General features: G+C 53.3%; 1 protein-coding gene across 1 annotated transcript in view; it reads right to left on the bottom strand.

The window, feature by feature from the left end:
• LOC140491298 (protein phosphatase PTC7 homolog) overlaps nt 1-14012 on the bottom strand; it is a 104416-nt gene extending 90404 nt beyond the window's left edge. The window contains exon 1 of the mRNA XM_072589290.1: nt 13717-14012. Within this exon, the coding sequence (XP_072445391.1) occupies nt 13717-13927 (211 nt within the window). The 5' untranslated portion in view covers nt 13928-14012. The remainder of the gene's footprint in view (nt 1-13716) is intronic.
• Nucleotides 14013-19147: the final 5135 nt, after the last annotated feature.

Here is a 19147-nt window from a genome sequence, read left to right as displayed (position 1 = left end):
TAAGCTCTTTGCCTCTACAACCTTTACAGGCAGTTGAAAAGTGTGGTGCTGGAAAAGCACAGCAGGCCAGGCAGCATCCGAGGAGCAAGAAAATCGACGTTTCGGGAATAAGCCCTTCTTCAGGAATGAGGCTGGAGTGCCAAGCGGGCTGAGATAAAAGGTGGGGGGTGGGGCACTGGGAATACGATAGGTGGAAGGAGGTTAAGGTGAGGGTGATAGGCCGGAGAGGGGGTGGGGGCGGAGAGGTCGGGAAGAAGACTGCAGGACAAGAGGGCGGTGCTGAATCTGGGGGTTGGAATGGAGATAAGGTGGGGGGAGGGGGAATGAGGAAGCTGGAGAAATCTACATTTATCCCGGGTGGTTGGAGGGTTCCTATGCAGAAGATGAGGCGCTCTTCCTCCAGGCGTCGTGTGACCAGGCCTCCTTCATTCTCCATCGTCAGACCCTGGCCACAAGACGCCTGGAGGAAGAGCGCCTCATCTTCCGCCTATGAACCCTTCAACCACACGGGATGAATGTAGATTTCTCCAGCTTCCTCATTTCCCCTCCCCCCATCTTATCTCAGTCCCAACCCTCTGATTCAGCACCGCCCTCTTGGCCTGCAATCTTCTTCCCGACCTCTCTGCCCCACCCCCTCTCCTCCTTCCACCTATCGTATTCTCGGCGCCCCTCCCCCAAATTCCCCACCCTACCTTTGATCTCAGCCTGCTTGGCACACCAACCTCATTCCTGAGGAAGGGCTTATGCCTGAAACATCGATTCTCCTGCAGCTCAGATGCTGCCTGGCCTGCTGCGCTTTTCCAGCACCACACTTTTCAACTCTGGTCTCCAGCATCTGCAGTCCTCACTTTCTCCTAGTTAACCTTTACAGGCAGTGTGCTTCAGATTCCCACTACCCTCTGGATGAAAAAGCTTTCTCCTCACGTCCTCTAAATCTTCTACTCCTTACCTTAAATCTATGCCCTGTCCACTGATCCCTCCAAAGAGGGAATGTTTCTTCCTGTCTACCCTATGCCCCTCATAATTTCATTCATCTGAACTAACTGATTCAACCAGCCATCTAAGTCCTCTTCACTATTCACCACCCAAATGATTTGTATTAACCAACCTTTGAATTTAAATTATTTATGTGGCAATCAATGGCCCCAAAATGAATCCCTGTGAAACCCCACTTGACAGACTTCCAGCCACAAAACCACCCTTAGACCAATCTTCTGTGTTCTGCCTCTCAGCCAATTCTGGATCTAGTTTGCAAACTTGGCTCTTTGCAATCAGTCTCCTATGCATCTTATCAAATTCTTGCTGATGTCCAAGTAGACTATATTGAATATGTTGCTTATATCTACACATCTGGTCACTGCTTCAAAAAAAATTCAACCAGTTGGTCAGACATGACTTTACTGCTGACTAATTCACACCCTCCAAATGTCGATTTTCAAATTCATTCACAGGAATACTGTGCACTGCTGGCTAGGCCAACATTTACTGCTCATCACTAATTGCTCAGAGTGCAGTTTAATTTCATCCCTCAGAATTGCTTCCAATAGTTTCCCCACCGCTGAGATTAGACTGACTAGCCTGTAGTTTTCTTGTTTATTCTTTCTCCCTTCTCAATTGATGGCACCAATTTGGCTATTCTCCAGCCATCTAGCACCTCTCCTGTGGCAAGAGATGAATTGAAATTTGCCAGCCCTCATTATTTCTTCCCTTGCCTCACTTCACAACTCAAGATACATTTCATCTAGCACTTGTGAAATATCCACTTTAAACCTACCTGATCACTCAGAACCTCCTCAGTCTGTTAATTTCTTTAAGTATATCACAGTTCTTTTCCTGGATTTCTATAACATTATCCCTCTTACTAGAGAACACTGACAAAATATTCATCATTGACACAATCAATACAGACCACAGAATTTACTCAAAATGCTTTCACTTGCAGTTCCACTAAATTACACAATATGCCCCTGCAGGTCATCATTGGACAGTGTACAATTAACTCAGTACCTACAGCCCAAAGCAATTTCACATGAGGTTGTCAGTCTTGTCCAAAGGTTACATTCTTGTCGTATCAGAAGAACATTGGAGTAAGGTTTACTCCAAAGACCTGAGCATATAAACAGAGCACGGAGGATGCGCTGGGATCTCAGTGATAGTCATTCCTGCATCCAAGGAACAGCAGAATCGACATTTCGGGCATCAGCCCTTCTTCAGAAAGAAGGGCTGATGCCCAAAACGTCAATTCTCCTGTTCCTTGGATGCTGCCTGACCTGCTGCGCTTTTCCAGCAACACATTTTCAGCTCTGATCTCCAGCATCTGCAGCCCTCACTTTCTCCTCGATAGTTATTCCTGACCCACCATCGTTTCTTGAACCAACCTGCTACAGCAACGATGTTGTAAACTTGACTCTGTTCAGAAAAGATTTACAAGGATGTTGCCAGGATTTGATCTATAGGGAATGGCTGAACAGATTGGGCTGTTTTTCCCCAGAGTGTCATGGGATGAGAGGTGACTTTATTGAAGTCTATAATGTCATGGGAGGCATGGATAGGGTGAATAGTCAAGGTCTTTTCCCTAGAGTAGCAGAGTCCAAAACTAAAGGTGAGAGGGGAAATTTTTAAAAGGGATCTAAGAGGCAACATTTTCACACAGAGGGTGGTGAGTGTCTGGAAAGAGCTGCTCAAGGAGTGGTAGAGCCAGGTACAATTACAACATTTAAAAGACATCTGGATGAGTATATGAATAAGTAGGGTTTAAGATGGGTATGGGCCAAAATTAAGATACCAGGTCAGTATGGACAAGTTGGATTGAAGGGTCTGTTTCCATGTTGTACATCTCTACGACTCTAATTGGGGTCAATGGTATCTTGGTAATGATATTATTGAACTAGTAATCTAGAGGCCTGAATTAAAGCTCCAAGAGCAGGAGCTCAAGGTGCACAAAAGGAGCTGGTGAAACTTCAATTCAATCTGGAATAAAAAGCTAGTCTCAAAGTTTCACAGAAAATTCAAATTGTCATTAAAAACCCAAATGAATCACTAATGTTCTTCAGGGATGGAGCTAAGGAGTTCTCATTTTGTCTGGCCTATATTTGGTTGACTCTTAACTGCTTTCTGAAATGATCAAGTATCAGTTTAGAAAAGTTGACATCATCCACACTTAAATGCCCAATGAGAGGGAACATGTGCGATCCACTGGCACAGTTGAGGCCTTTAGGGACTGCTGAATACTGAAGGAGTTGGGTATACCACTTCCAATAATGTTACTTCAATTTGATCAAGTTCCATTCTATAAATTTCCATTAGCCGTGCATTGCTTCTGTTACACAGCCTACTGAGAGCGGTTTAGCCATTCAAGTTGGTTGTGTGAAGAGTAGAAGAGAGATAAAGACTAAAAATTGTATTGACAACAGAGCATATTAAATGGTAGGAGGTTGCAGTACCCTGAAATGCAGAGAGATTCCAGATATCTAGTTTATGACTTGTAGAAGGTTAATATGCAGCAAATAATCAAGGAAGTTAATAGAATAGTGTGTTTCATTGTGAAGGGAACCAAGTACAAGGGTAGAGAGTTTATGTTTCAGTTATACAGAGCATTGGCGAGACTGCATCTGGAGAACTGTGTACTGTACTGGTCAGCACACTTGCAGATTTAATTACATTGGAAGAGTCTCCAATCAGAATTTGTTTACCACAATGTCAGTAACATCTGATTGGGATCTATCCTGACCGCATCACTATGCAAAGTGCAGTCTGTGAAGTGTCCAACAGAAGTCTGGTTGCTAATTCATTTACCTCATATTAGTCTTGGTATATTGCTGATTCTTTTATTTTTCTTTCCTCATACTATAAAAGTTTAGTTTGTTCAAAATTGTGGAATCTTACAGCTTTATTCTCTTGATATATACATGGGATTTCAAACTTTGTCTACTTTAAACAAATGAAAACTGGTTCATAATAGGATCATAAGAAAAGTGGCAGTCTTGTTCATGGAGTCAAAACATGGAACTTCTGAACAGCATTGTATATGATCTAAATGACATGGAATTGCACAGGCTCAGGATGGCAGTGGTTTAAGAGTAAATTAGGGATAGGAAATAAATCCTGACCTTGGCAGCAAGGCCCACATCCCAGAAACAAAAACAAATCTCCAGCATTGGCTATAATCCATTTTCACTTTGATACACAAAGTTAATAAAACTAAACAAATAACTTTCTAATGAGGGCATAGTAATGGAAAATGCCACTAATGTGGTTGGGAGTCACTTCAAAATTAAAGCACAGCTTCACTTTCTAAGTTCCTAAAATGGTAACAAATATCTCAAGACTTTAGTTAAAGTTAGGCATTCAATTAAAAATAATATGAAAGGGAGAGATCAGCATCAATAGCTGAGCCAAAGCAGCAAAATTTAAAGGAAATGCTGCAAGGAAAATGGTAGAGAGACAGAGGTTTAGTGAGTGAATTCCCAAGTGTGGAGCACAATCACAAGGAGAGGGAGGGAGGTAGTCCACAATAAATCATAGCTAGCATCAAACACTCAATGCATCTTGTATAGAATCTCACTACAGACTATGACTTTGGTGCCAACTCTCAAAGAGCCATGGTTCATTATTTCATCTTGTCCCTATACTTGCTTAAAATTTAAATATTTATCCACTTAAAGGCTACTTTTGGATTAGATGTCCTAATAGCCATTTGCAAAATAAATTTTGATTTGCCAAGCATCGTAACATATTGAGAGAGTCACAACAGAGATAGGACTCAAGTGGAACTGGTTGGGTAGTTCTTTTCGGGAGCCAGCATAGACATAGTGGTTCAAATGGCCTCTTTCTGCACTGTAAACATCTACGATTTAACTGAGTTTGGCTGGTTACATGGCTAAAACTCTGACACCTGCTTACCAAAGTCATCATCTACAGAAGGTTCAAGTCCAGGATGCACCCTCATGCAGTAAAAGGAAATTTACAAGGACACAACTGCTTCCCTTAGTTTTGATATTCACTTTGAATCCTGGGAAAAGCTTGCCCAGAATTCCTCTACCTAGCACAACCAAATAAAATAAGTCACATTCTCCTTTGAAAGCAAAGAGAAAATAGAGAGAGGGAATCCCAAACCAGCACCTTGTTCAAAACTCAAACACCTATATGAGATTCTATCAGAACCTTTTGTCAAAATTCATCAACTTTTGTGATTTGGAGATGCCGGTGTTGGACTAGAGAGTACAAAGTTAAAAATCACACGACACCAGGTTATAATCCAACAGATTTAATTGTGGCCACAATCATCTGATGAAAGAATGGCGCTCCGAAAGCTAGTGTGCTTCCAATTAAACCTGTTGGACTATAACCTGGTGTCGTGTGATTTTTAACTTTGTACATCAATTTTTGGAGCACCTTTATCAGGTCTCATTGGACTAAAGAATTGCAATTCACACATCTTTAAGTCTCATATTAAACTGCGGGTAACCTGTCCCAGGAACTAGAGCACTGCACAGTTTAATAATGTATTCTAATTCACTGGTTGAATTCAGCTGTAATGATCCATCATACAAGAAAATGAAACAAAAAACAGAACTTGCAAGAAAATCTCAGCAGATCTGGCAGCATCTGTGGAGAAAAATTAGAATGAAGATTTCAGGTCCAGTGATCCTTCTTTAGAACTCTGCATACAAGAAAATGAGTTGCTGCTTGGGTTGGGTTTGTGCAGACCATGTGGCTCAAGCTAGATTTAAAATCAAGAAATAGAATCTCACATGAGCTGCAATGCTCATCTCTTCATGAGGACGGCAAACTATCACCATGTATTTTAAAATGAGCAGCCTCTGCAAAGTCATGTTTTCTACTGTATGCTTCCACTTCCAAAGCTGTGTACTTTAGACCAATTTTTGTTCTGAACAACAGTTAAATTCATAGCAAATCATTCAACACTACAGCGCCATATCATGTCACTGAATGCTAGCTGTGGCTTAGCATGTAGCAATCTCCTCTGAGAAAAATTGCACACCAGTCCCATACAACAGATTTGAGCACTAAGAAAATCAAGGCTGATTTTCTGGTGCAGTACTGAAGGAGCATTGAGTATAGGAGTTGGGAGGTCATGTTGCAGTTGTAAAGGACATTAGATTAGATTACTTACAGTGTGGAAACAGGCCCTTCGGCCCAACAAGTCTACACTGACCTGCTGAAGCGCAACCCACCCAGACCCATTCTCCGACATTTACCCCTTCACCTAACACTACAGACAATTTAGTATGGCCAATTCACCTAATCTGCACATTTTTGGACTGTGGGAAGAAACCGGAGCACCCGGAGGAAACCCACACAGACCCAGGGAGAATGTGCAAACTCCACACAGTCAGTTGCCTGAGGCGGGAATTGAACCCTGGTGTCTGGCGCTGTGAGGCAACAGTGCTCACCACTGTGCCACCATGCTGCCCGTAGAGTTAGTTAGGCCACTCGTGGAATGCTGCATTCAATTCTGGTACCCCTGCTATAGGAAAGATTTTAGAAGAATGTGAGGACTCCAGATGCTGGAGATCAGAGCCAACAGTGTGGTCTGGAAAAGCACAGCCGGCCAGGCAGCATCCGAGGAGCAGGAGAATCGACATTTTGGGCTCAAGCCCTTCATCAGAAGTTACTGATGAAGGGCTTATAACTGAAGGGTCAATTCTCCCGCTCCTCAGATGCTGCCTGACCTGCTGTGCTTTTTCAGCACCACACTCTCAACATAGGAAAGATGCTGTAAAACTTGAAAGGATTTAGAAAAGATTTATAAGGATGTTGCCAGGGTTGGAGAGATTGAGCTATAGGGAGAGGCTGAATAGACTGGGGTTATTTTCCCTGTAGCATTGAAAGCTGAGGGGTGACTTCAGAGAAGTCAAGAGGGGGCACAGAAAGAGTAAAGAAACAAGGTTTCTTCCAAGAGGGTAAGGAATTCCAAAACTAGAGGGTATAGATTTAAAGGTCAGAGGGGAAAGATTTAAAAGGGACCTAAGGGGCAACTTTTTCACGCAGAGTTGTGCACGTATGGAATGAACTGCCAGAGGAATTGGTGGAGGCCGGTACAATCATAACACTTAAAAGGCATTTAGACAGATATATGAATAGGAAGAGGCGAGAAAGATATGGGCCAAATGTAGACAAATGGACTAGATGAATTTAGGATATATGGTCGACATGGATGAGTTCAACCGAAAGGTCTGTTTCAATGCTCTACATCTCTACAACTTTAAGTGCTGCAGCGTCAGAGCTGCTGTCTTTGAGAGGAGAGAGTGAAGCAGATGGTATCTCTGTCAAAAATAGTTTTTAAAATCCCATTTGCCAACAGCTTTCAGTTCTGAAGTAGTCATGCTGGACTCAAAGTCCAGCATTCTCTTTCACAGATGTTGCCAGACCGAAGTTCCTCTGTGTTTGTTTCAGATTCCAACATGTGCAGCATTTTGCTCTGTAGAAAGATGCTTCAACATTTTAATTTACCTGACCATCATCCAGCCCCAGGTAAGTATTTGAATTCTTTGTTCCAATTAAAATATTAGGTCTTATTAAATTGCCACTAACCTGCCCCAGGAACTAGAATCACTTCATAAGAGAACTTGGGCTGGGGGGGGGGGGGGGGGGCGGGGCGACAAGGGGACGCAGGAGGGGGTGCGGGGCAAGGCACGGGGCAGGAGGGGGCAATGGGGGGGCAAGGGGCGACGTGAGGAGGGCGGGAGGAGGCACAGGGGAGGGAAGGTGCAGGAGGGGCCACGGAGAAGTGAGGGAAGGGGCAGGAGGGGGCACGGGGGGGGTGGGGGGGAGAGAAGAGGAGGGGGGGGAAGAGAAGAGGAGGGGGGGGAAGAGAAGAGGAGGGGGGGGGAGAGAAGAGGAGGGGGGGGAGAGAAGAGGAGGGGGGGGGAGAGAAGAGGAGGGGGGGGGAGAGAAGAGGAGGGGGGGGGAGAGAAGAGGAGGGGGGGGGGAGAGAAGAGGAGGGGGGGGAGAGAAGAGGAGGGGGGGGGAGAGAAGAGGAGGGGGGGGGAGAGAAGAGGAGGGGGGGAGAGAAGAGGAGGGGGGGGGGGAGAGAAGAGGAGGGGGGGGGGAGAGAAGAGGAGGGGGGGGAGAGAAGAGGAGGGGGGGGGAGAGAAGAGGAGGGGGGGGGAGAGAAGAGGAGGGGGGGGGAGAGAAGAGGAGGGGGGGGGAGAGAAGAGGAGGGGGGGGAGAGAAGAGGAGGGGGGGGGAGAGAAGAGGAGGGGGGGGGAGAGAAGAGGAGGGGGGGAGAGAAGAGGAGGGGGGGGGGGAGAGAAGAGGAGGGGGGGGGGAGAGAAGAGGAGGGGGGGGAGAGAAGAGGAGGGGGGGGGAGAGAAGAGGAGGGGGGGGGAGAGAAGAGGAGGGGGGGGGAGAGAAGAGGAGGGGGGGGGAGAGAAGAGGAGGGGGGGGGAGAGAAGAGGAGGGGGGGGGAGAGAAGAGGAGGGGGGGGGAGAGAAGAGGAGGGGGGGGGAGAGAAGAGGAGGGGGGGGGAGAGAAGAGGAGGGGGGGGGAGAGAAGAGGAGGGGGGGGGAGAGAAGAGGAGGGGGGGGGAGAGAAGAGGAGGGGGGGGGAGAGAAGAGGAGGGGGGGGGAGAGAAGAGGAGGGGGGGGGAGAGAAGAGGAGGGGGGGGGAGAGAAGAGGAGGGGGGGGGAGAGAAGAGGAGGGGGGGGAGAGAAGAGGAGGGGGGGGGAGAGAAGAGGAGGGGGGGGGAGAGAAGAGGAGGGGGGGGGAGAGAAGAGGAGGGGGGGGAGAGAAGAGGAGGGGGGGGAGAGAAGAGGAGGGGGGGGAGAGAAGAGGAGGGGGGGGAGAGAAGAGGAGGGGGGGGAGAGAAGAGGAGGGGGGGGGAGAGAAGAGGAGGGGGGGGAGAGAAGAGGAGGGGGGGGGAGAGAAGAGGAGGGGGGGGAGAGAAGAGGAGGGGGGGGGAGAGAAGAGGAGGGGGGGGAGAGAAGAGGAGGGGGGGGGAGAGAAGAGGAGGGGGGGGGAGAGAAGAGGAGGGGGGGGAGAGAAGAGGAGGGGGGGAGAGAAGAGGAGGGGGGGGGAGAGAAGAGGAGGGGGGGGAGAGAAGAGGAGGGGGGGGAGAGAAGAGGAGGGGGGGGGAGAGAAGAGGAGGGGGGGGGAGAGAAGAGGAGGGGGGGGGAGAGAAGAGGAGGGGGGGGAGAGAAGAGGAGGGGGGGGAGAGAAGAGTAGGGGGGGGGAGAGAAGAGGAGGGGGGGGAGAGAAGAGGAGGGGGGGGAGAGAAGAGGAGGGGGGGGGGAGAGAAGGGGGGGGGGGGAGAGAAGAGGGGGGGGGGAGAGAAGAGGAGGGGGGGGGAGAGAAGAGGAGGGGGGGGGAGAGAAGAGGAGGGGGGGGGAGAGAAGAGGAGGGGGGGGGAGAGAAGAGGAGGGGGGGGGAGAGAAGAGGAGGGGGGGGAGAGAAGAGGAGGGGGGGGGAGAGAAGAGGAGGGGGGGGGAGAGAAGAGGAGGGGGGGGGAGAGAAGAGGAGGGGAAGGGGGGGAAGGGGGGGGAAGGGGGAGGAAAGGGGGGGAGGAAAGGGGGGGGAAGGGGGGGGAAGGGGGGGGAAGGGGGGGAAGTGGGGGGGGGAGTGGGGGGGGAAGGGGGGGGAAGGGGGGGGGAAGGGGGGGGGAGGGGGGGGGAGGGGGGGGGGGGAAGGGGGGGGGGAGGGGGGGGGGAAGGGGGGGGGAAGGGGGGGGGAGGGGGGGGAAGGGGGGGGAAGGGGGGGGAAGGGGGGGGAAGGGAGGGGAAGGGAGGGGAAGGGGGGGAAGGGGGGGGGAAGGGGGGGGAAGGGGGGGAGTGGGGGGGGAAGGGGGGGGAAAGGGGGGGGGAAAGGGGGGGGGAAGGGGGGGGGAAGGGGGGGGGAAGGGGGGGGGAAGGGGGGGGGAAGGGGGGGGGAAGGGGGGGGGAAGGGGGGGGGAAGGGGGGGGGGGAAGGGGGGGGGGAAGGGGGGGGAAGGGGGGGGAAGGGGGGGAAGGGGGGGAAGGGGGGGGAAGGGGGGGGAAAGTGGGGGGGGAAGGGGGGGGAACGGGGAGGAAAGGGGGGGAGGAAAGGGGGGGAGGAAAGGGGGGGAGGAAAGGGGGGGAGGAAAGGGGGGGAGGAAAGGGGGGGAGGAAAGGGGGGGAGGAAAGGGGGGGAAGGGGGGGGAAGGGGGGGAAGGGGGGGAAGGGGGGGGAAGGGGGGGGGAAGGGGGGGGGAAGGGGGGGGGAAGGGGGGGGGGGAAGGGGGGGGGGAAGGGGGGGAAGGGGGGGGAAGGGGGGGGGAAGGGGGGGGAAGGGAGGGGGAAGGGAGGGGGAAGGGGGGGGGGGGAAGGGGGGGGGAAGGGGGGGGGGAAGGGGGGGGGGGAAGGGGGGGGGGGAAGGGGGGGGGGGGAAGGGGGGGGGAGAGGGGGGAAAGGGGGGGGAAGGGGGGGGAAGGGGGGGGGAAGGGGGGGGGGAAGGGGGGGGGGGGAAGGGGGGGGAGTGGGGGGGAAGGGGGGGGGAAGGGGGGGGGAGGGGGGGGGGAGGGGGGGGGGGGGAGGGGGGGTGAGGGGGGGGGGAGGGGGGGAAGGGGGGGAGAGGGGAAGGGGGGGGAGAGGGGAAGGGGGGGAGAGGGGAAGGGGGGAGGGAGGGGAAGGGGTGGGGGGGGGGGAGGGGGGGGAGGGGAGGGGGGGAGGGGGGGAGGGGGGGGAGGGGGGGAGGGGGAGGGAGGGGAGGGAGGGGGGGAGGGGGGGAGGGGGGGAAGGGGGGGAAGGGGGGGAGAGGGGAAGGGGGGGAGAGGGGAAGGGGGGGAGAGGGGAAGGGGGGAGAGGGGAAGGGGGGGAGGGAGGGGAGGGGGGGGGAGGGGGGGAGGGGGGGGAGGGGAGGGAGGGGAGGGAGGGGGGGAGGGGAGGGAGGGGGGGAAGGGGGGGGGTGTGGGGGGGTGAGGGTGTGAGGCGGGGAGGGGGGGGGGTGAGGGGTGGAGGAGGGGGGGTGAGGGGGGAAGGGGGGAACAGGGGGGAAGGGGGGAGGGGGGGGGAACAGGGGGGAAGGGGGGACGGGGGGGGAACGGGGGGGGAAGGGGGAGGGGAGGGGAAGGGAAGGGGGACAGGGCACGGGGGAGGGGGCAAGGTGGGTGGAACAGGAGGAGGGGAGGGGGCACTGGAGGGGGAGCAGGCACGGGGGGAGGGGGCACAGGGGGAGGGGGAAGGGCACGGGGGAGGGGAAGAGGTGGGCCGGGAGGGCACTGGGGGGCATGGGGGGAGAGAGAGGGCACGGGGGGGGGGGGGGGAGAGGGCACGGGTGGGGGGGGGGAAAGGGGGGGGGAAGAGGGCACGGGGGGGGAAAGAAGGCACGGGGGGGAAAGAAGGCACGGGGGGGGAAAGAAGGCACGGGGGGGGAAAGAAGGCACGGGGGGGGAAAGAAGGCACGGGGGGGGAAAGAAGGCACGGGGGGGAGGGAAGAGGGCACGGGGGGGGGAGGGAAGAGGGCACGGGGGGAGAGAGAGGGCACGGGGGGGGGGGAAGAGGGGGGAAGAGGGCACGGGGAGGGAAAGAAGGCACGGGGAGGGAAAGAAGGCACGGGGGGGAGGGAAGAGGGCACGGGGGGGAGGGAAGAGGGCACGGGGGGGAGGGAAGAGGGCACGGGGGGGAGGGAAGAGGGCACGGGGGGGAGGGAAGAGGGCACGGGGGGGAGGGAAGAGGGCACGGGGGGGAGGGAAGAGGGCACGGGGGGGAGGGAAGAGGGCACGGGGGGGAGGGAAGAGGGCACGGGGGGGAGGGAAGAGGGCACGGGGGGGAGGGAAGAGGGCACGGGGGGAGGGAAGAGGGCACGGGGGGGAGGGAAGAGGGCACGGGGGGGAGGGAAGAGGGCACGGGGGGGAGGGAAGAGGGCACGGGGGGGAGGGAAGAGGGCACGGGGGGGAGGGAAGAGGGCACGGGGGGGAGGGAAGAGGGCACGGGGGGGAGGGAAGAGGGCACGGGGGGGAGGGAAGAGGGCACGGGGGGGAGGGAAGAGGGCACGGGGGGGAGGGAAGAGGGCACGGGGGGGAGGGAAGAGGGCACGGGGGGGAGGGAAGAGGGCACGGGGGGGAGGGAAGAGGGCACGGGGGGGAGGGAAGAGGGCACGGGGGGGAGGGAAGAGGGCACGGGGGGGAGGGAAGAGGGCACGGGGGGGGAGGGAAGAGGGCACGGGGGGGGAGGGAAGAGGGCACGGGGGGGGAGGGAAGAGGGCACGGGGGGGAGGGAAGAGGGCACGGGGGGGGAGGGAAGAGGGCACGGGGGGGAGGGAAGAGGGCACGGGGGGGAGGGAAGAGGGCACGGGGGGGAGGGAAGAGGGCACAGGGGGGAGGGAAGAGGGCACGGGGGGGGAGGGAAGAGGGCACGGGGGGGAGGGAAGAGGGCACGGGGGGGGGAAGAGGGCACGGGGGGGGGAAGAGGGCACGGGGGGGGGAAGAGGGCACGGGGGGGGGAAGAGGGCACGGGGGGGGGAAGAGGGCACGGGGGGGGGAAGGGCACGGGGGGGGGGAAGGGCACGGGGGGGGGGGGAAGGGCACGGGGGGGGGAAGGGCACGGGGGGGGGAAGGGCACGGGGGGGGGAAGGGCACAGGGGGGGGGGAAGGGCACGGGGGGGGGGGAAGGGCACGGGGGGGGAAGGGCACGGGGGGGGGGGGAAGGGCACGGGGGGGGGGGGAAGGGCACGGGGGGGAGGAAGGGCACGGGGGGGAGGAAGGGCACGGGGGGGGGAAGGGCACGGGGGGGGGAAGGGCACGGGGGGGGGAAGGGCACGGGGGGGGGAAGGGCACGGGGGGGGGGAGGGCACAGGGGGGGGGAGGGCACGGGGGGGGGGAGGGCACGGGGGGGGGGAAGGGCACGGGGGGGGGGAAGGGCACGGGGGGGGGGAAGGGCACGGGGGGGGGGAAGGGCACGGGGGGGGGGAAGGGCACGGGGGGGTGGAAGGGCACGGGGGGGGGGGAAGGGCACGGGGGGGGAAGGGCACGGGGGGGGGAAGGGCACAGGGGGGGAAGGGCACGGGGGGGGGGAAGGGCACGGGGGGGGGAAGGGCACGGGGGGGGAAGGGCACGGGGGGGGAAGGGCACGGGGGGGGGAAGGGCACGGGGGGGGGGAAGGGCACGGGGGGGGGAAGGGCACGGGGGGGGAAGGGCACAGGGGGGGAAGGGCACAGGGGGGGAAGGGCACGGGGGGGGGGGAAGGGCATGGGGGGGGGCACGGGGGGGGAAGGGCACGGGGGGGGAAAAGGGCACGGGGGGGGAAGGGCACGGGGGCAAGGGCACAGGGGGGAAAGGGTACGGGGGGAAAGGGCACAGGGGAGGAGAAGAGGGCACGGGGGGGTGAGGGCACAGGGGGGTGAGGGCACAGGGGGGTGAGGGCACAGGGGGGTGAGGGCACAGGGGGGTGAGGGCACAGGGGGAGGGGGAAGAGGGCACGGGGGGGGAAAGGGCACGGGGGGGAAGGGCACGGGGGGGAAGAGGGCACGGGGGGAAGAGGGCACGGGGGGGGAAGAGGGCACGGGGGGGGGGAAGAGGGCACGGGGGGGAAGAGGGCACGGGGGGGAAGAGGGCACGGGGGGGGAAGAGGGCACGAGGGGGGAGGGGGGGAGGAAGAAGGAGGACGCACTACGCGGGGGAGCACCAGGGGGGTACAGAGATGCGGCGAGTGAAGGGGCAGTTGTGAAGGTGGGGGATTCGGGTATGAGGGCGGGGTAATTGTGAAGGGGTGAGGGTCTGAGTTAGCCCCCGGGGCCCTTACCCAGGACATCTGCCAGCCGGTGAGCAGCCACGAAGCAGGCATCGTCCCCGTAGCCGCTGCCCTTGGCGGTGGTGCCGCTGCCCTTGCGGAGGTCCTTGCCGAAGCCGCAGCTGACGGTAATGAGCCGGTATTCCCGCCTTTCCGACTGCCTCAGACCGCCTCCCAGCACAGTCCGTGCCACTATGCGGCCATAGGCCAGCACTGACTGCATGGTCCCGGTGGCCAAACTCCCTTCCTCCCTGTCACTCTAGAGCCGTTAAACACCGCTCACATCCCCGCCACTACCACAGCCACTCGGCCCGTACCGACTCGGCCATCCCACCCATGAACCCTCCCTGACCGACAGCACCTACGGCCAATCCGAATGCACGCTGTGTCATTACTGTCCAATCAGAGCAAGGGGTGGGACGTGGCTCCGGCCTGAGCCCACCTCCCGGACAATGGAGCGTCTCTGATTGACATCAGTATTACACAATAATACCGCGGGGTGGAGATACATTAGCCAATCACAATACAGAATGGTGCTTCGCTACCCATTAGGCGGTGGTGGGCGTCAGCGCCTCCACAGCGGCTTGAGAAAAGTTTGTGACAATTCTTTGAAATTCTGCAACGCCAGGTTATAGTCCAACAGGTTCATTTGGAAGCACTAGCTTTCGAGAGATGTCTCTTCATCAGGTGGTTGTGGAACAGAACCATAAGACACAGAATTCATAGCAAAAGCGTTACAGTGTCATGGAGCTGTAAGGATATGTTAAACAAATTTAGATTAAGTTTTTAATCTTTTGGAATGGATATCCCATTTCCCATTCTAAAAGATGACAGACTTAATCTAAATTATTTAATATATCAAAGTTTGTGAGAAGATTTGTAGCTCGGGTGCTTTAATATATCATTACAGCTCCATGACACTGTAGCTCTTTTGCTATGAGTTCTGTGTCTTAGGGTCGTAGAGATGTACAGCACGGAAACAGACCCTTTGGTCCAACTCGTCCATGCTGACCAGATAGCCTAACAAGAGCTTTTGCCCGAAACGTCGATTTCGAAGCTACTTGGATGCTGCCTGAACTGCTGTGCTCTTCCAGCACCACTAATCTATAACCTAATCTAGTCCCATTTGCCAGTACTTGGCCCATATTCCTCTAAACCTGTCCTATTCATATAACCATCCAAATGCCTTTTAAATGCTGCAATTATGCTACCCGCTACCAATTCCTCTGGCAGCTCATTCCATACACGCACCACCCTCTGCTTGAAAACGTTGCCCTTTATGTCCCTTTTAAACCTTTCCTCTCTATGCCCTGACCAATAAAGGAAAGCATACCAAACACCTTCTTCACTATCTTATCTGCCTTCAAGAAGCTATGAAACTGAATAACCTCCAAGATCTCTTTGTTCAGCAACAGTCCCCAGGACCTTACCATTAAGTGTATTGGTCCTGCTCTGATTTGCTTTTCCAAAATGCAGCACCTCGCATTTATCTAAATTAAATTCTGTCTACCATTTCTCAGCCCATTGGCCGATCTGATCAAGATCCTGTTGTAATCCGAGGTAACCTTCTTTGCTGACCACTACACCTCCAGTTTTAGCGTCATCTGCAAACTTATTAATTATATTTCCTATGTTCACATCCAAATCATTTCTATAAATGATGAAAAGTAGTGGACCCAGCAACAACCTTGTGGCATTCCACTGGTCACAGGCCTCCAGTCTGAAAAGCAACCCTCCACCACCACCCTCTGTCTTCTATCTTCAAGGCAGTTCTGAATCTAAATGACTAGTTCTCCCCGTATTCCATGAGATCTAACCTTGCTAACCAGTCTCCCCGAGGAACCTTTTTGAACACTTTACTGAAGTCCATATAGATCACGTCCACCGCGCTGCCCTCCTCATTCCTCTTCGTTACTTCAAAAAACTCAATCAAGTTCGTGTGACATGATTTCCCATGCACAAAGCTGATCCTTAATTAGTCCTTGCCTTTCCACATACATGTAAATCCTGTCCTTCAGGATCCTGTTCAACAACTTGCCCATCACTGACATCAAGCTCACTGGTCTATAGTTCCCTGGCTTGTCCTTACCACCTTTCTTAAATAGTGGCACCACGTCAGCCACACCCTATTCCACAACCACCTGTTGAAGAGGCAGCGCCTCGAAAGCCAGGGCTTCCAAATAAACTTGTTGGACGATAACCTGATGTTGTGTGATTTTTAATTTTAGTCAAGCAGGTCAGGCAGCATCAGATAAGCAGGAAACTCGATGTTTCGGGCAAAAGCCCTTCATCAGGAATCCAGCATCTGCAGTACCCACTTCCACCTGATTTTTAATTTTGTCAACCTCAGTCCAACACCGGCACCTCCAAATCTTGAAATTCAGGAAAACCTCGTCCTGTCAATTTGAATTCAAAACTAATGTGATGGCAAACAGAAGGTTCTAGTCCTCAAAGAATCAGTGTTTGTTACAATCCAATGTCAGTCCACATTACAATTGAATTATTGATTCATTCACAGGATGTCGGTGTCACAAGCAAAGGTTTGTAATGCATTCCTAATTATCCTTGAGAAGCATCCTGAAACTGCTTATGACTGTAGTCTAGCTGCATTAATAATGTAGGGGAAGGTGATGGCGTATTACGGCTGGACTGTTAATCCAGGGTCCCAAGTAATGTTTAGGGGAGCAAATTACTGCAGATGTCACAGTTTTGAATACTGCTAGAATAGATAATGGAATTTAAATGAAATTAAAACATGGAATTAAGACTAACAATGACCACAAATCTATAGAAAGCAGGAGACAACAGCTTCGCTTCACTTGGAGGTCGCCACTGATGATGTTACCTAGCCAGGTAATGAAACGTCTAGATATCAAACCTACAGCTCAGCGAGCAAACCAACACCCTAAATCTCAACCTGAACTACAAAACTTCACAAACCTTGCGAAAATCAATTGTCAATTGTTGGAAAACCCGATTTGGGCAGCACGGTGGCTCAGTGGTTAGCACTGCTGCCTCACAGCGCCAGTGACCGGGTTTGATTTCAACCTTGGGTGACTGTCTGTGTGGAGTTTACACATTCTCACTGTACCTGTGTGGGTATAGGGGGCTCCAGTTTCCTCCCACAATCCAAAGATGTGCAGGTTAGGTGAATTTGCCATGCTAAATTGCCTATATGTTCAGGGATGTGTAGGTTAGAACAAAGAACAAAGAAAATTTACAGCCCAGGAACAGGTCCTTCGGCCCTCCAAGCCTGAGCCGCTCCAAATATACTGTCCAAACCTGTCACCCAATTCCTAAGCATCTGTATCCCTTTGCTCGCCACCTACTCATGCATCTGTCCAGAAGCAGGTTAGGTGGTGAGTCAGTAGAAATGTAGAGTCATAGGGTCGGGGAATGGGTCTGTGTGATTTACTGTTTGGAGTGTCGATGTGGACTTGTTGGGCTAAATAATCTGTTTTCACACTGTAGGCATTCTATGATTCTAATGCCATCCTAACCTGGTCTGGCCTACCTGTGACTCCAGACCCACATCAGTGTGGTTGACTCTGAACTGTCCCCAGGCCAATTAGGGACGGCGATGAATGCTGGCCTGGCTATCAATACACTTATCCCATGAATGAATAAAACAATAATGATGTTCCATGATTATGAATCAGAGACTGTGAAGGAACTACTACCTATTTCTAAATCAGAATCTTACAAGACGAGGTGCTGGAGGTCTTAAAACATATAAATAAATCCTCGGGATTGAACAGGTGTATCCCAGGGCATTGTAGGGGCCCCTAGCGGAGATATTTGTATTATCAGCAGCCATAAGTGAGGTGCCACAAGACTACAGGGTTGCTAATATTGTGCCATTATCTAAGAAAGGCTACAAGGAAAAGCCAGGGAGCTACAGACTGATAAGCCTAACATCCATGGTGAGTACAGTGGACTTACATGCAGTTGGGAAGGCAAGGACTGATTAGGGATGTGTGTTGGAAATTATGTCTCACAAACCTGATTAGGTTTTTCAAAGAGGTTTCTAAAAAGGTAGATGAAGGCAGTCTGGTAGACATCTACATGGAATTTAGCAAGGTCTCCAACAAGGTTCCACATGGTAGAATGATTAGTAAAGTTAGTTAACATGGATCCAGGGAAAGCTAGCCAATTGGCTACAAGATTGGCTCAATGATAGGAGACAGAAGGTGGTTGTAGAGGGTTATTGTTCAGTTTGAAGGCCTGTGACCAAAAGTGTGCCGCAAAGTGCTGGATCCCCTGTTTTTTGTCATTTATATTAAAAAATTGGATAAAGATATAGAGGCCTGGATATTAATCTTGTGGATGGTACAGAATTGGTAGACAGTGAAGAAGGTTATCTAAGAGCATAATGGGATCTCGATCAACTTGGCCAGTGGGCTGAGGAATGGCAGATGGAGTTTAATTTAGGTAAATGTGAGGTGCTGTATTTTGGTATGGCAAACCAGTTAAGCGTCCTCAACTTAAATAACAGCAATTACAGTGGTATGAAGAAAATGTTATCTCACATGGGCTTGGAAAATAGACTGAGGGGAAAGTCAGTAGATCAGCAATAGCAAATATTTAAGCAGATATATCATAATGCTCAACAAAAATTTATTGCAGTCAGAAAGGACTCATTGAAAAGGATGAACTATCTGTGGTTAACAAAGGAACTTAAGAAGAATGTCCAATTAAAAGTTAAGGTACACTAGACAAAGCAGAAAATGTAATTTCCTACAATTAAAAAGGGTGGTTGCAATAAACCGAACCCATAGTAAGATTCTGACTCACTGAAGCTGCATATGCAATGTGGTGAGCAGTGGAGTGGATTGTATATAGCAACTTTGGACAGAATCCCAGGACAGAAAACATTGGTTAGAAAAGAACAGGAAATCAATGTTAAAGTTGGTGGCATCACATCAAAAAGGATAAAGCAAACCTTTTCTGTCTAATGGTCATTCACTTGTGGTTCTGTTTACTGAAGTGAAAGACATTTTTGTTACAAGTCAACTCAAAGGCATCCACCAACACTACAGATTGTAATTGAAAATGTGTTAAAGATCATGTGCCTGATGAATGTAAAGAAGCCAAGCATTTAACCGAAAGACTACGTCTCTCACACATAGTCTTTCTGCCTCTCTGTCGCTCTCTGTCACACACACACACACACTCGTGCAAATATTATTTTGCTTCCTTGCCTGGATTTACTGTCAGTAGTTTTCTGTTATTTAGCAGTATTCACTAGCCCTTGGCCCACTTTGATATTAAAACATGTGTTAGATTATCCAATGGATTTACTGCCATCACATTTATAACTGGCAAACATTAAAAAAAAAGTTTAAATTTAAAACCCATAAATTGATCACCTGGCAGTGAATTTATATAAATGTCAGAGACTTGAAGGACAGGAGCCAAATTTGATGAATGGGATGATTATGGT

The sequence above is a fragment of the Chiloscyllium punctatum genome, chromosome 19 (genome assembly GCF_047496795.1).
Source record: "Chiloscyllium punctatum isolate Juve2018m chromosome 19, sChiPun1.3, whole genome shotgun sequence".
Taxonomy (NCBI): domain Eukaryota; kingdom Metazoa; phylum Chordata; class Chondrichthyes; order Orectolobiformes; family Hemiscylliidae; genus Chiloscyllium; species Chiloscyllium punctatum.
This window is presented reverse-complemented; position numbering and strand designations above follow the sequence as displayed.